Below are 17,372 nucleotides of genomic sequence, written 5' to 3' on the forward strand. Positions count from 1 at the left end.
ATGAGTTACCGCAGTGTGATACTGTGAGTTACAATTGCACAATCACTTTCATGTGTTGATATACGTATTTGTTCCGACGATAGACGCTTGATATTGACTCTTGTATAACCAGAAGCTACAGCGTACCAGGGCAAATAGTTTGAGTACCCTATCGTTCAAATACATAAAAGGCACAACACGCATTTCCTTAATCATAAGAAATCTCTACTACAAGAGTTGTTCATGAGCATGCATTTATGAATCATTTTCAAACAGTGATGCTACCAGATCTTCGCGGAGAGGGGAGCGTATCATGCTCCACCGCTGACACCCGTCACTGTCATATACAAAGGCAAGTCAGTTGTTTGCCTGAAGAAACACGGGAATATATTGTACAGGGCCAAATAGGGAATTGCATCGGACATCATTTTTGTGACTGCTGCATCAAATTTTAAATGCCCCCCGCATGTCTGCCATATACCTTTACTGAAGCCTTGAATGTTGTCACAATGATCGAACAACTTTTGAGCAAGTGTCGTATGACACACAGTGTCTCCTTAAACACAAATCTGCAACTAGTCAGGCAAATCTGTTCTTCACAATTCGCTCGGCGTGCCTGGATCCTAGGATCGTTGGTTCGAATCTCTAATTCACCCTGATTACGGTCCTCTGATTGCCGGCATCACTTGCATCACTTGCATCACTTGTATCACTTGTATCACTTGTATCTCTTGTATCACTTGCATCACTTGTATCACTTGCATCACTTGTATCACTTGTATCTCTTGTATCACTTGCATCACTTGTATCACTTGTATCACTTGCATCACTTGCATCACTTGTATCACTTGTATCTCTTGTATCACTTGCATCACTTGTATCACTTGCATCACTTGTATCACTTGTATCTCTTGTATCACTTGCATCACTTGTTTCACGTGTATCTCTTGTATCATTTGTATCTCTTGTATCTCTTGTATCTATTGTATCACTTGCACCACTTGTATCTCTTGTGTATCTCTTGTATCACTTGTATCTCTTGTATCTCTTGTATCACTTGTATCTCTTGTATCACTTGTATCACTTGTATCTCTTGTATCTCTTGTATCACTTGTATCTCTTGTATCACTTGTATCACTTGTATCACTTGTATCTCTTGTATCTCTTGTATCTCTTGTATCATTTGTATCTCTTGTATCTCTTGTATCTCTTGTATCTATTGTATGACTTGCACCACTTGTATCTCTTGTGTATCTATTGTATCACTTGTATCTCTTGTATCTCTTGTATCACTTGTATCTCTTGTATCACTTGTATCACTTGTATCTCTTGTATCTCTTGTATCACTTGTATCTCTTGTATCACTTGCATCACTTGCATCTCTTGTATCTCTTGTATCACTTGTATCTCTTGTATCACTTGTATCTCCTGTATCTCTTGTATCACTTGCATCACTTGCATCTCTTGTATCTCTTGTATCACTTGTATCTCTTGTATCACTTGTATCTCCTGTATCACTTGTATCACTTGTATCACTTGTACCTCTTGTATCACTTGCATCACTTGTATCACGTGTATCTCTTGTATCATTTGTATCTCTTGTATCTCTTGTATCTCTTGTATCTATTGTATGACTTGCACCACTTGTATCTCTTGTGTATCTATTGTATCACTTGTATCTCTTGTATCTCTTGTATCACTTGTATCTCTTGTATCACTTGTATCACTTGTATCTCTTGTATCTCTTGTATCACTTGTATCTCTTGTATCACTTGCATCACTTGCATCTCTTGTATCTCTTGTATCACTTGTATCTCTTGTATCACTTGTATCTCCTGTATCACTTGTATCACTTGTATCACTTGTACCTCTTGTATCACTTGTATCTCTTGTATCACTTGTATCTCTTGTATCACTTGTATCTCTTGTATCTCTTGTATCTCTTGTATCTATTGTATGACTTGCACCACTTGTATCTCTTGTGTATCTATTGTATCACTTGTATCTCTTGTATCTCTTGTATCACTTGTATCTCTTGTATCACTTGTATCTCTTGTATCTCTTGTATCACTTGTATCTCTTGTGTATCTATTGTATCACTTGTATCTCTTGTATCTCTTGTATCACTTGTGTATCTATTGTATCACTTGTATCTCTTGTATCTCTTGTATCACTTGTATCTCTTGTATCACTTGTATCACTTGTATCTCTTGTATCTCTTGTATCACTTGTATCTCTTGTATCTCTTGTGTATCTATTGTATCACTTGTATCTCTTGCACCACTTGTATCTCTTGTGTATCTATTGTATCACTTGTATCTCTTGTATCTCTTGTATCACTTGTATCTCTTGTATCACTTGTATCACTTGTATCTCTTGTATCTCTTGTATCACTTGTATCTCTTGTATCACTTGCATCACTTGCATCTCTTGTATCTCTTGTATCACTTGTATCTCTTGTATCACTTGTATCTCCTGTATCACTTGTATCACTTGTATCACTTGTACCTCTTGTATCACTTGTATCTCTTGTATCACTTGTATCTCTTGTATCACTTGTATCGCTTGCATCACTTGCATCACTTGTATCAATTGCATCACTTGTATCTCTTGTATCTCTTGTATCTCTTGTATCACTTGCATCACTTGCACCACTTGCATCACTTGTACCTCTTGTATCACTTGTATCTCTTGTATCTCTTGTATCTCTTGTATCACTTGCATCACTTGCACCACTTGCATCACTTGTATCACTTGTATCACTTGTACCTCTTGTATCACTTGTATCTCTTGTATCACTTGTATCTCTTGTATCACTTGTATCTCTTGTATCTCTTGTATCATTTGCATCGCTTGCATCACTTGCATCACTTGTATCAATTGCATCACTTGTATCTCTTGTATCTCTTGTATCTCTTGTATCACTTGCATCACTTGCATCATCACTTGTATCTCTTGTATCACTTGTATCTCTTGTATCTCTTGTATCATTTGCATCGCTTGCATCGCTTGCATCACTTGCATCACTTGTATCACTTGCATCACTTGCATCACTTGTATCACTTGTATCACTTGTATCACTTGTATCTCTTGCATCACTTGTATCACTTGCATCACTTGTATCACTTGCATCACTTGCATCACTTGTATCACTTGCTTCACTCCGGGCTTGCATGAAACACAAAGCTATCTTCCACGCCGTGGTATAACTAAAATAATGTTTAAAGCCGCGATACACTAAACTGACACATTAAAGGGAAAATATGCAGACAACAATGATAACGATGACTGATTGAAATAGTTAGTGTTCCCTTTATTAAAAATACTATTCCTCTTTAAAAGTTGAAGTTTTGAGCTGGGAGTATCAGTGAGCAGATAGGGTTGATTTGAAGGTTTACTGGTCCGACTGAACTATTACTAGCCATGACATAACGACGAGATGTGTTTCCGCCTGGATCTCGACCGCGTAGCGATTGTTTTGACTCCACATGGCCACATAAACGGCCCTGTGTTTGAGACTGTGACGCGGTATGTTCGCGTTCCTATCACGAGGGCGAGGGTGTTACTTTTGAACAGTCGTGTAAGTTAGACAAAAAAGTGAAATTCATTATTTTAACATTGGAAGTGTTTGTGGGCGCTTATGGAACCCCCGAACTCACGAATCATGACTTTCCCCGCTTGCCAATCTCGTTCCTTCGGATCTTGGCAGTCGAGCAGTACCCCGATAGCTATTCTCTCTTCATGGAAGAAGAGTAGAAAGGTTTTCAGTGCGTTAGAAAAATATGACCTCTCTGAACGCTATCCACACCCATCCATTAGGTGAGATCGGGCTTGTTCAGATGCCCTGAATGTCTGTTGATAACAAAACGGCTGAAAAATTACCACTTCGGCCAGCTTCATCAGATATCGAACTCCAAACACCACCGTACTAATCGATCCGGTGATGAGGAGTTTGAGAGAAGCCGTGCGTCAGCAGAATCGTAAGATGGAAATTTCAACGCAAACAGGAACGACCCATGGGGAGTCCCCTGAGCAGTGCTTAATGCTGTCGGCGGCAATGACAGTATCAACAAATCGGTGTGTAATGTCATGCGTAGTTTATACGCCATTAGCTGCTTCCGGGGCTAATGACAGTGGCAAGCACCACGTGAAACAATAGTTCTTGACGGTAATGAGGACTGAGAGGACGACGCATTCTTGATAACAAACTGATATTTGATGAGACGGTGATGGCATGTTGTTGTGAATAAAGAGATTTAACGTTTGAATCGTATTTTGGAGAATTCGTCTCGCTCGAAAATAACTCGTCTAAATGGGTAGATGGTCAAGGTCATACTCAAGGTTATACACGATTGTTTACTCCAGGGTAAAGTTGGTCCCTGCGTTTGAGTCGTAAAGGTGCGAAAGTGGACACAATGGCTGCTGGATATTGACAGTACGTGGAGAGGGGATCATTATGGAAGCCATATTCTAGAGTGAGTGAGTGAGTGAGTTGGGTTTAACGCCGCGGCATGTCAGCTTAATGTGGGAGGAAAGCCCGAAGTGATGCAGGTTGACCAATTCGGTGAAACCAACGAGCACGGGTTTGGTGCTGACAAACATAATCGGGGCAAACCGGGATTCGAACCCACAATCATAGGTTTCTGGCGTGCCCAAGGGACGCAACTCTGCTCAGCGAATCGCCCGCCCTAGACGACTGGGCCACCCGTGCCCCCTGTCATAAGAAGGTTTTGAGGCGTTCGATACGTAATAATGCGAATTTTGACCAAAGGCGGGGATATTTTCAGTACGTACCAATCCTATGTAAATGAGTAATTATTTCTTAACAATCAACTAACAACGACATGTAGCTAAATATAACTGATTGCACGCATCGCTGCAGTAATCCGTTATATATGCCAGAATCGATATATCACTCAATAAATACATGCAGTAGAAGGAAGGAAACACGAGCGAGAGACAGCGCTACGTGTCATCAACATTGAACTCTTGACACTGCTGAATCAAAGCCGTTCGCGTTGTACATTTGAAAGCTTTGGTACACATATAATCACGTCAATTAAGCTTCAGACGCTGTTAAGACATTGCTATCTGTCAGCTTCTGAGGGATTCCGTCGAAATACATAAACCTTAATTGATATTGACTGGATGGCTTTTAATTCATCGCCATTCGTACAAGTTATGATCCTTTGTTATCCCCCCGGCTTATAATGCGGGGGGATATAGTGATCAGCCAGTCTGTCCGTCCGTCCGTCTGTCCGTCCGTAATCATTTCCTTTTCCGGGGCAGAACTCGAAAACAATTCAGTGTATTTGATCGAAACTTGGCAAATCTATCAGTCACATACTGAAGTTGTGCCTTTTGCTACTTAGGAATTTTAGAAATTTTTCATTTTTTACGTTTCCATGGCAACAAGTTGGACTTAGGTTCTATAAGGGTGGTGTTCATTTCCGGAAAGTAACCCCAAAACCGTTAAATACTTTCTTACAAAACTTTGCATGTCTACCAGGAACATACTAAACTGGTGCCTTTTGCTATTTAGGAATTTTAGACATTTTTATTTTTTACGTTTCCATGGCAACAAGTTGGACTTAGGTTCTATAAGGGTGGTGTTCGTTTCCGGAGCGTAACTCAAAAACCGTTAAACACTTTCTTACAAAACTTTGCATGTCTACCAGGCACATACTGAACTGGTGCCATTTGCTATTTAGGAATTTTAGAATTTTTTATTTTTTACGTTTCCATGACAACAAGTTGGATTTAAGTTTTAATATAGGGTGGGTTCACTTATGGAGTATAACAAATAAACTGTTAAATATTTCTTTGCCAAACATTACATGTCTATATATAAAGCGCATACTGAACTAGTGCCATTTGATATTAAGGAGTTTTAGAAATGTTTATTTTAGAATTTCCATTGCAGCTATTTTGACATGGGCTAAGATAAATGTTGGGTCAGTTACCTGGTTTGGGACCATAACGTGTTTAAATGGGTGGGGGATATAGATGACTTCGTTGACTATACGCTTGTTTAGTTATTGTTTCTTGTAATTTGTCATTTGTTTGCATAAAAAAACCCACAGAAACACACTTGTTTTACTTTCCATTTCATATGGATGCGACCATGACGGATCTTTTGTTGGTAAGCAATGTATGCTTCTTAAGTGGTATCTGTATTGGAGCCGGGTCACTTTGGGCCTTCCTCCAACATGAAATTGTGACGCTGTGATGACTGGATACTTGTTGAGGGTACTGTTTACTGTTTTTTATAGTGTACACAAGTGAGTAGCGCTTGTTTTAGCTATATGCTATCAATATAACTTCGGGGGACGCGAGAAATGGGCTTCACTTATTGTACTCATATGGAGAATCGAACCCGGGCCTTCGGTGTGACGAGCGAACGCTTTAACCACTAGGCTACCCCGCCGCACCCAGTCTACAGTAAGACAGCCCGTTTGAGGATCAATTCAACTCAGGAGTACAGCAAGCGCATACCACCATGTTTAAGGCACAAGGCACAAGGCACTTTCATTACCATAAGACATATCAACTGTAAGATTCCGACATAAGCACATATTTATGAATGAAACAATGATGATACTAGGTGTTTGCGAAAAAGGGAGAATTCCCTGTCCCGCCGCTGGTACCGTCATAAACACATGCAAGGGCAAGTCAATTATGAACCTGAAGAAACACATCTCACCACATACGTGTTAGAGGTCTTGGAGGTCTGTATGTTCTCGCTGTGTATGGATGTGTCCAAAGTGGAGATTGGTTTTCCACACTGAGCAGTTATTGTTTCGATGACCAACTAAGAACACACTTGTCTGTTTTCACCCTGCTCGGGTTGGTGTGTGAAGGGCATCTGATGGCATCGCTATAAACTCCTGAAATGGTCATTTGCTGCCATTTAGAAGTGATGCACATAAGAGTGAGAATTTATGGATGTCAACTTATGTGCTTACTTCTTCATCAGGTTTAACCCGTAAAGATCCGGGGTAGAATGGGTCTTCAGCAACTACAACTTATGATGGACTACAGCAAGGGACATTATGAAGGACTACTGTAAGGGGCTTTATGATGGACTACTGTAAGGGACATTATGAAGGACTACTGTAAGGGGCTTTATGATGGACTACTGTAAGGGGCTTTATGATGGACTACAGCAAGGGGCATTATGATGGACTACTGTAAGGGGCATTATGATGGACTACTGTAAGGGGCTTTATGATGGACTACTGTAAGGGGCTTTATGATGGACTACAGCAAGGGGCATTATGATGGACTACTGTAAGGGGCATTATGATGGACTACTGTAAGGGGCATTATGATGGACTACTGTAAGGGGCATTATGATGGACTACTGTAAGGGGCTTTATGATGGACTACAGCAAGGGGCATTATGATGGACTACTGTAAGGGGCATTATGATGGACTACAGCAAGGGGCATTATGATGGACTACAGCAAGGGGCATTATGATGGACTACAGCAAGGGGCATTATGAAGGACTACTGTAAGGGGCTTTATGATGGACTACTGTAAGGGACATTATGAAGGACTACTGTAAGGGGCTTTATGATGGACTACTGTAAGGGGCATTATGAAGGACTACTGTAAGGGGCTTTATGATGGACTACTGTAAGGGGCATTATGAAGGACTACTGTAAGGGGCTTTATGATGGACTACAGTAAGGGGCTTTATGATGGACTGCAGTAAGGGGCTTTATGATGGACTACTGTAAGGGACATTATGAAGGACTACTGTAAGGGGCTTTATGATGGACTACTGTAAGGGACATTATGAAGGACTACTGTAAGGGGCTTTATGATGGACTACAGCAAGGGACATTATGAAGGACTACTGTAAGGGGCATTATGATGGACTACTGTAAGGGGCTTTATGAAGGACTACTGTAAGGGACATTATGAAGGACTACTGTAAGGGGCATTATGATGGACTACTGTAAGGGACATTATGATGGACTACTGTAAGGGGCTTTATGATGGACTACTGCAAGGGGCTTTATGATGGACTACTGTAAGGGACATTATGATGGACTACAGCAAGGGGCATTATGATGGACTACTGTAAGGGGCATTATGATGGACTACTGTAAGGGGCATTATGATGGACTACTGCAAGGGGCTTTATGATGGACTACTGTAAGGGACATTATGATGGACTACAGCAAGGGGCATTATGATGGACTACTGTAAGGGGCATTATGATGGACTACTGTAAGGGGCATTATGATGGACTACTGTAAGGGGCTTTATGATGGACTACTGTAAGGGGCATTATGATGGACTACTGCAAGGGGCTTTATGATGGACTACTGCAAGGGGCATTATGATGGACTACTGCAAGGGGCTTTATGATGGACTACTGTAAGGGGCATTATGAAGGACTACTGCAAGGGGCTTTATAATGGACTACTGTAAGGGGCATTATGATGGACTACTGCAAGGGGCTTTATGAAGGACTACTGTAAGGGGTTTTATGAAGGACTACTGCAAGGGGCTTTATGATGGACTACTGCAAGGGGCATTATGATGGACTACAGTAAGGGACATCATGATGGACTACTGTAAGGGGCATTATGATGGACTACTGCAAGGGGCTTTATGATGGACTACTGTAAGGGACATCATGATGGACTACTGTAAGGGAAATTATTATTGACTACTGTAAGGGACATTGTTGTGGACTATTATGATGGACTGCCAACGAGACTCGTCTACAGCGACGGCATTAATGCAGGCCATCACGAACAAATAATATATATGATATTTTTATACTCCAGTTTAGCCAAACAGACATATTTGACAGATCAAATTCATATCTTCTTTGAAAGATTAAATTAAAGTGATAAACTAGACATGACATGACGCCATGAACCGACCGTCAAGGCTGAAGACGTCACAAAGGTCATCATGACCGCGTGTTAGATATGTATAGATGAACGCCGTAGACGTATTAATCTAAATTACGACGCCTACATTTATATGACACAAGCTTTGACTTAGCTATTGCTCGTAAATCACAATCATCTGTTTCATAACAGCTTCAATCGTGGTCCCTCTTTGTGTGGTCTAAATGGCCTGAGGTCATGTCGATGTAAAGTAAACATGAATGGAGACAAACATTATCTTTGTCAATGAGTGAGCGCAATCTGATAATGAATGACAATTTTAGCAATGAATGCTGAAGACTGTACTGAAGAATTGGTCCAATATGTAGCGTCCATTTCTGTTGTTCCACGTTTTATTAATCTTCTAACATTGATCATCGGTCGTTTCCTCACTAACTAAACCACTGGCTAACTCACTCACTCAACCAATCAAGCACTCACTCACTCCATTATATATAAAAGGTCAATGCCAACTTTATTTGAAGAGAAACATGAAGAAAAAAATAAAATGAAAAAAATCGTTGATTTCTGCTCCAGCAACGAAATGAATAACTTAGCAAATTAATTAGAAGATTAACTTATTCAACTTGTTTGTACGTGTGGCTTTGGACACGTGGAGATCCGGGGTAGAATAGGTCTTCAGTAACCCATGCGTTCCGTAAAAGGCGACAATGCTTGTCGTAAGCATCTGCCCGAGGTAGGGGAGTTAACTGACTATAAAAGTCCATTTTCCACCCTTGCTGAACTGGGCTAATATTGGAGTCATATTTTGGCTAACGAGTCTATGCATAGTCTAATCAAAATGGCGTAACGAAATCGAACTGCCGTCCACATTTCCATCGATTGCAGGATTTACAAATCATGTGTACCGCCAACTCGGCGCCAACAAGTATTTTCAAAATTCTTTCATCTTTTTAATAAAGATGCTCACGTGATTTGATGCACTTCGCGAAGTAAGACCCGTTTTGTCACAATGTAGATTTTGATTATCAATCAGATAGTCTTGACTGGGCGCCGCCATTTTGCTAGCTACATGAGAGGTTGAATCTGACTGGTCAATAGGAGGGACATCGAAGGGACATAATTCGTAAAAGCCACTGGTGGCACTACGATCGAGCCCAGAAATTCCAGCCTGATTCGGCAAGGTGGAAACTGGACTTTCACAGTCAGTTAACTCCATTGCCTCGGGAAAGAAGGCCGTAAGAGGCGACTGACGGCATCGGGTGGTCGGACTCGATGACTTGGTTGATAAATGTCATTGTATCCCAATTGAGTGGAACCAGACCCGATTATTTACAGGCCGCCATAATATAACTGGAATATTACTGAGTGCGGCGTTAAAGAGCAAAATATAAAAGCTATGCTTGTAAATGATGTTCTGTCCAATTTAAAAAGACAAATATTTCAAGCATACCTGAGGGAACTCTATGAGTTCACGAGTGAAAATATTTCCTTTCCACCGTCACGAGATGAGATAAACATTATACTTCACTCGACACATGGAATATCCTGTTTATTTTTACTTGTTGTGTACTTGTCGATCGGAAAATTAAATTATTTCATTACAAATGTAAAACTTGAAACGTAAATTATCCCTACCTAACAGGCAGTGACGTTTCACTACCCCTTGTAACTGCGACTTAAAGTAGTTTCGTGTTTCGGAATCTTAAACAATATAAACAAAAGTAACAAGAGATATTTGAGGTCACTAAAATTCTTTATCACATATTTGGATATGATTATAAACAAAATCAACTTGAACCAAAAATATTCTTGAAATCGACAAGTCCGTTTTTGGAAGCGAAAAATACACGTTGGTTAAGTCACAAAAATGGCGCTTTGCGAAACTTACAGTCTCCACTGACGAGTTAAATGCGAAATTTACAGTTTATAAGAAAACATTTTCAAGATAATGGCCAACGGCAAGAAGCGATATTAACTCCATAAATGACCATCTGTCTGTATTTTGTCTTGTCAGTGTGGAACTAACGCAAAAGGAAGCCAGCAGTTTGTGTACGGGCTAACACTTACTGTACGATAAAGGGGGACAATGTGCGGGGAGGTAACACTAGTTCCGTCAAAGTGTTATGTTCACTGCAATGACAATATCACTTTTTTTCAATTACAGAAGTCTCAGTCTTTCACGCTGATGTATATAATAAATATTATTTATCTCATTATAAATGTATATGTGCGGGAGAAATGCGGTGATATTGTTTATCAATATGTGCGTGAGATCTGAGGACATACTGTTTATCTATTCATGTTTGTGTGATGTATAGACATGTCTTTCAAACGTGTGTGAAATCAAGAGACATATCTTAAGGTGCATAACTGTGTTATATTCTCTGTCACTCACTAAATACACGATATGCATGCATTTGTTGGTTGCAGGGGCGTGTGTAAGAGTGTTCAAGAGAGAGATTGAGAGAGAGAGATCGAGAGAGAGAGAGAGAGAGAGATCGAGAGAGAGAGAGCGAGAGAGAGAGAGAGAGAGAGAGAGAGAGAGAGAGAGAGAGAGAGAGAGAGAGAGATCCAATGTAACCAAAAAAGAAATAGAAACTGATGGTTTATTTCCTGTGGAGAATAAGGTGTAAATAGTATCTTTTTAAAATCCAGTTTGACATGTTGTTAGGTCACTTTCGTAGTTAGTTTTATAGGTAATGCCATTGGCTACTGACATATCACACAAATCTGCTCTCGTTATCTGTGTGATAGCCCGACTTCCCCCATGAGCAGCCATTACAATGATGGACCGTTGTGTACCTTCCCGTACTTAATCTGTGCTAGCTCTTATATCTGTAACCTCTTGAATAATATCATCTTCTCATTCACAGGTTATCTCAGTCCCGCCCCCTGGTGGTAGATAAAGGAACAAACGAAGCAGTCTCCAGCCACTTCTATCACAATGTATTGACCCATACCTGCCCGGGAACGAGATGTCTTCTTGTGCGCTTCCCATGTGTGATAGGCTCAGGACACTTCCCACACCCCTTATGCAGACGACGCTTTACGGGCAGACGACATCCGGTCTCCTTTTCCGTGATAATACCCCGAACTCGGTCACTTCACAACTGTTAACCGTTTCCTCCCAGGCAAATTCCCGATCACCATGTGTCTGGTGTTGAGAACTCTTCGCTTGCTGTTGTTATGGATACTTTACCACCCCCCTTCCTACCCATGGGGGTGCAGAGGTCAGATGCCCCCAAATGTGGTCAACTCGACCGTTCCATGTCCGAAGAAATGTGTGTGCACGGAGTCGAATCCAGAGTCAAACCTCATGGTGGTGTGTATTGGCCAGAACCTGACTGCTGTGCCACCCAATCTCAGCCGACACACTACCCATTTGTAAGTAGCCACAATTTCCTGAATGTACATTTTTTGGTGCTGGAGTGTTGAATGAACATCCAGAAAGAATGTTTTAACTATTTTATCTTTTTTTAAGACATAGAAAAGTAGTTAGGATCCAGAAAGACTCCAGGATGACCCAGATAGTTGTTCTAAATTATGTCTTCCTTCAACCCAAAACACACAGATCCATATTGAATGTTTCCGTACTTCTGTCGATCGGAATTCCCTACAATTGACCATTACGTCAAACAGGTCAATATAATTGGTGGACCTGTCATTCACGAGGTTATAGCGCAGCGTATGGCGTTGTAGACACAATCCTTATTTTTGCAATATAAAGTTACGTTTTTATAAAGTCTTGGTGTGACACTAATCCAGCAAATTACTTTTAATATTTTGTTTATTAATTACGTTTTATATGTATGTATAAAAGCTGTAACATCCACCAACGTCATGTCTTATGTATGTCAAATATATATATGTATAAATAGGCGAGAACACGAATGTTCAACCCTTTCCCAATGTAGGAAACGAGCACTGCTGAACACAGCTGGTTCTGTTTGATGTTGGCACTACCTACTGTTGTACTGGCTTTAATTGCGTCAAGCACCACGGGTTACATCTGTGAGATGGTGAGATGGTGAGATGGTGAGATGGTGAGATGGAAACCTAGCAATGCATCTCAGGCTGTTATTCTTTATTTGTCCGTGTCCATTATTTTACTTATATAATGCAAAGATGTACGCATTGACGTCAACAGTATATCTGTGGGTACAGTATCTTTTTTGCCTGCATTGCTGCATTACTGGTGTGGTAATTCCACGGTAATCTGCCTGTGAAGGTTACCCCCAGATATTTATGAGAAGTGACACTTTTTAACGGTTGTGAGTTGAAGAACCATTTTTCCCTACTTTATAGTTTATTTCCCTTTTTGAGCAATTAACACTTTCGTTTTCTCAGTGTTCACTTGGAGTTTACAATTAGACCAGTACAGCTCCAGTTGATCTATCAAATTCTGTAAACTACTACTACTACTACTACTACTACTTCTACTACTACTACTACTACTACTACTACAACTACAACAACAACTACTACTACTAGGATAGGATAGGATAAGTTTTATTCCATACTGAAAGGCCTCAGGCCCATAGTACAATTTTGTTTTCGGGAGTGGTTACAGATCCGTTTAACAGGTCATATTCTAATTAACATAGCATGAAAAATGAACATTGATAGATTTTTTAGAGTATGTTTATCAGTTGTTGACATGATCGTTGTAAATGTTTGTAGAGTGGGGTGTACATAACCAGGCAGATCAATATAGTTTCTTCTAAGGTGGTCGTATTTGGGACAAACTAACAGAAAATGAAACTCATCTTCAATCACATATAAATCACATTGCTCACATATTCTCAATTCTCTGTCTATGTTTCTATGCCTGCCTACTTCGATCCTAAGTCTATGAGAGCTGCATCTAAATTGTGCTAAACTTATTCTAAACCTTTAAAGGTGATGTCAAACAAATAGTATTCTGGGGAAATTGTTGTCTTGAAATTAAAGCTTGTAATAATTGAATTTTTCTGACCTTAAAACACGCGATGCACATTTTTGTAAGTATATATCCTTAAGTCTTTGGCGTAAAGATACTAAAAATGAATCTGGATTGTTTGATACACATTCATTATGCCAAACATACCCATAGCCGCAATCATTTAATAACGACTTTACATCATATACCCAATTGCGGATTCCATGTTTTTCATACAATAACATCATATTGTAACATTTTCTAGGTAATCTATCAATAGGCATTTTAAGAATCTTGAACCAATACTTGAAAATTCTAATATGTTGAAATATGTAAAGTTGTACACCTCCACATTCACCATATACCATAACACTCGATGTAGAGTTTTTTACGCAAGGAATCGTTTACAAGCACCTCCCAATCTGTTGTCTGACATTGGAATAAAACCCGTGTTTCCTGCCAGAAATACAGCCCTTCTGACACTCTGGGTAATGCAGAAGGCTGCAGTGTTGGAGAGTCTTAATATTCTCCGGAAAGTTCTCGGTTGGTTTGACTAGGCAGCGCTTCCTGGGGGAATTCAAATTCGCTGTCTGAGCTGCGTGTAGAGGGGGCAAGGGCCCTGAGCTGATGATGAGCCTAACTAGCCTGACTGTGCCAGGATCACCCAAACCCTCTTTGCTGCATTTTGTTTATTTTAATCTGTACATAATAATAATAATAATAATAATAATAATAATAAAACAACAACAACTACTACTTCATCTTCTTCTTCTACTACTACTACTACTACTACTACTACTACTACTACTACTACTACTACTACTACTAGGCGATTTATATTGCGCATATTTCACAACTACTACCACCACTACTACTACCACCACCACCACCACCACTACTACTATACTACTGCAGCTGATGCTACTGCTAATATTGCTGCCAAGAGTACTACTACTACTACTACTACTACTACTACTACTACTACTACTACTACTACTACTACTACTGCTAGTACTATTACGAGTATTGCTACTACCAGTACTGCTATTACTAATGCTATTGCCTATGCTGCTGCTACTATTACTACATTGTACTGCTACTACTACTACTGTTGCTACTTCTACTGCTATTGCCGCTGCTACTGCTACTACTACCACCACCACCACATCAATACTACAAATACAACTACTTTTTCTACTACTACTGCTGCTGCTGCTGCTGCTGCTGCTGAGGATATAAATGCTATTGCAACTACAACTAAATCGACTACACAATTAGTGCATTTATTTCTACTACTACTACAGACACCAACACTAAGACCGTTACTACCGTAACCGCCACTACTACTGCTACTAATGATAACTTGACAGCTGCTCTCTCTACTACTGCCGCTTCTTTAGTATTACGACGAGTGGATATTTCTAGCGAATGTCAGAGTGCTAGTCTCTATTTTCCGATTCCTCTTTATGGAATCAATGCCTCTCGACCATTGATGAAAACCACGTTGTGCTACAGAAACAATATTGATGAAGCGACGTAAAACCAAACACTCGTCAAAAATAACATCGCTGTTTATCACGTACAAGTTCAGTTCCGCTGAACAGGAGAGGAAGACTCTCGCCGAAGGCCGGGTTCGATTCCCCTCATGTGTACTTTGTGTGAAGCCCATTTGTGGTGTCCCATGCCATAATATTGCTGGAGTATCGCTAAGCGCGGTGTATATATTTTGTGCATACCGTCAATCCTGTCAGCTTATTGGTGTCCATCACAATATTCAAAAAAAGCTTTTCTTGGCAGATTATAAAAGTAAACTATCCAACATCAGAAAAGTTAGATTGTGTAGCCATGGCATTAATAGTCCGGGAATATCAGTAATCGCCTGTTGTCATCAGTGAGCCATACATAGAATTTTCATCACTATTTTGAAGATCCGGGAAGAGAATACGTCTTCAGCAACCCATACTTGCCGAAAGAGGCGACTATGCTTGTCGTAAGAGGCGTCTAACGGGACCGGGTGGTCAGGCACGCTGACTAGGTTGATACACGTCATCGTATCCACTTGCGTAGATCGATGCTCATGGTGTCAATCACTGGATTGTCTGGTCCAGATTAAATTATTTAAAGGCTATCGTCATATAGCTGGAATATTGCTGAGTGCGGCGTTATCAAAGAAAGAAAGAAAGAAACAAACAAACACAATTCTGCATTTTACGGCGATTAGAATCTGTTTCGTAGGATAAACGAGAATGGTTATTCTCTTGCATTAACGTTATATATTTACAATTCAACTTGGAAATATGTCCTATTCCAGCAACTTGAAGCGTGGAATGAATGATACCTGAGTGTGGGTTCACTTGGAGTCTGGAAGTGTTACTAAGGCCACAACAACTTCAGTATTACTTCGTAGAGATGGACGTTTTCTTTCCATATTTTCTTGGGGATGATATTCTATGGGTTCAAATGAGTGTGAAAGACAACAAATTTACATTTGATAAATATGATGATATTGAGGTGGATAGTATTGATAAATATGATGATCTTGAGGTGGATAGTATTGATAAATATGATGATCCTGAGGTGGATAGTATTCATAAATATAATGATATTGAGGTGGATAGTATTGATAAATATGATGATATTGTGGTGGATAGTATTTCTAAATATGATGATATTTAGGTGGGTAGTATTGATAAATATAATGATAATGAGGTTGATAGTATTGATAAATATGTTTATCTTGTGGTGGAAAGTATTGATAAGTATGATGATCTTGTGGTGGAAAGTATTGATAATTATGATGATCTTGAGATATATAGTATTGATAAGTATGATGATCTTGAGATGGATAGTATTGATAAGTATGATGATCTTGAGGTGGAAAATATTATTAAGTATGATGATCTTGAGGTGGAAAGTATTGATAAGTATGATCTTGAGGTGGATAGTATTGATAAGTATGATGATCTTGAGGTGGATAGTATTGATAAGTATGATGACCTTCAGACGGAAAGTATTGATAAGTATGATGATATTGAGGTGGATAGTATTATTAATTATGATGATCTTGACATGGATCATAGTATTGATAAGTATGATATCTTTCGATAGTATTGAAGAGGGTGATCATTTTTACGTGGATAATATTGTTAAGATCTTGACGTCTATATTATTGACGTGGATGATGTTAACAAGGGTGAAGGTTGTGATAAACATGGTATTGACGCTTGTGATAATCTTGACGTGGGTTGTATCGATAAGGTGTGGGCTTTTACCAATACCTCAGTCGATTAACAAAACAAGGCTTCAAATTATCCGTCTGAGTACAACAGTGGCACATCTACAAACTTACTTCATTCATCATGGTCAGCCTCCTCAAGGCTTATGTCTGGTAGGATTCAAGCAACGTCGGTGCCTCCCTAAAACTCTTTCATGTTTCGGTATCATGAGAAGTCCGTGTTCACGTCGAGTTCTCGCTAGTTATCTCTTTGATCTCGACCTTTGTGGATAACTACTTCCGGTCTTGATTGGTGGAGCGAGTGATGACTTCCGGGAGATGACGTGTGTCTGACAACTCTTATTCTTATTGGTTGAGACAAC

The 17,372-nt window shown here is 39.8% G+C and overlaps 1 protein-coding gene across 1 annotated transcript in view; it reads left to right on the top strand.

The window, feature by feature from the left end:
- Window positions 1-17,372, top strand: part of LOC124141078 (leucine-rich repeat-containing G-protein coupled receptor 5-like) — a 152,765-nt gene that overhangs the window by 68,110 nt on the left and 67,283 nt on the right. Inside the window, exon 2 of the mRNA XM_046508973.2 lies at window positions 11,731-12,241. Within this exon, the coding sequence (XP_046364929.1) occupies window positions 12,006-12,241 (236 nt within the window). The 5' untranslated portion in view covers window positions 11,731-12,005. The remainder of the gene's footprint in view (window positions 1-11,730; window positions 12,242-17,372) is intronic.

The sequence above is a fragment of the Haliotis rufescens genome, unplaced genomic scaffold, assembly GCF_023055435.1.
Source record: "Haliotis rufescens isolate VD_foot unplaced genomic scaffold, xgHalRufe1.0.p SCAF_6, whole genome shotgun sequence".
Taxonomy (NCBI): domain Eukaryota; kingdom Metazoa; phylum Mollusca; class Gastropoda; order Lepetellida; family Haliotidae; genus Haliotis; species Haliotis rufescens.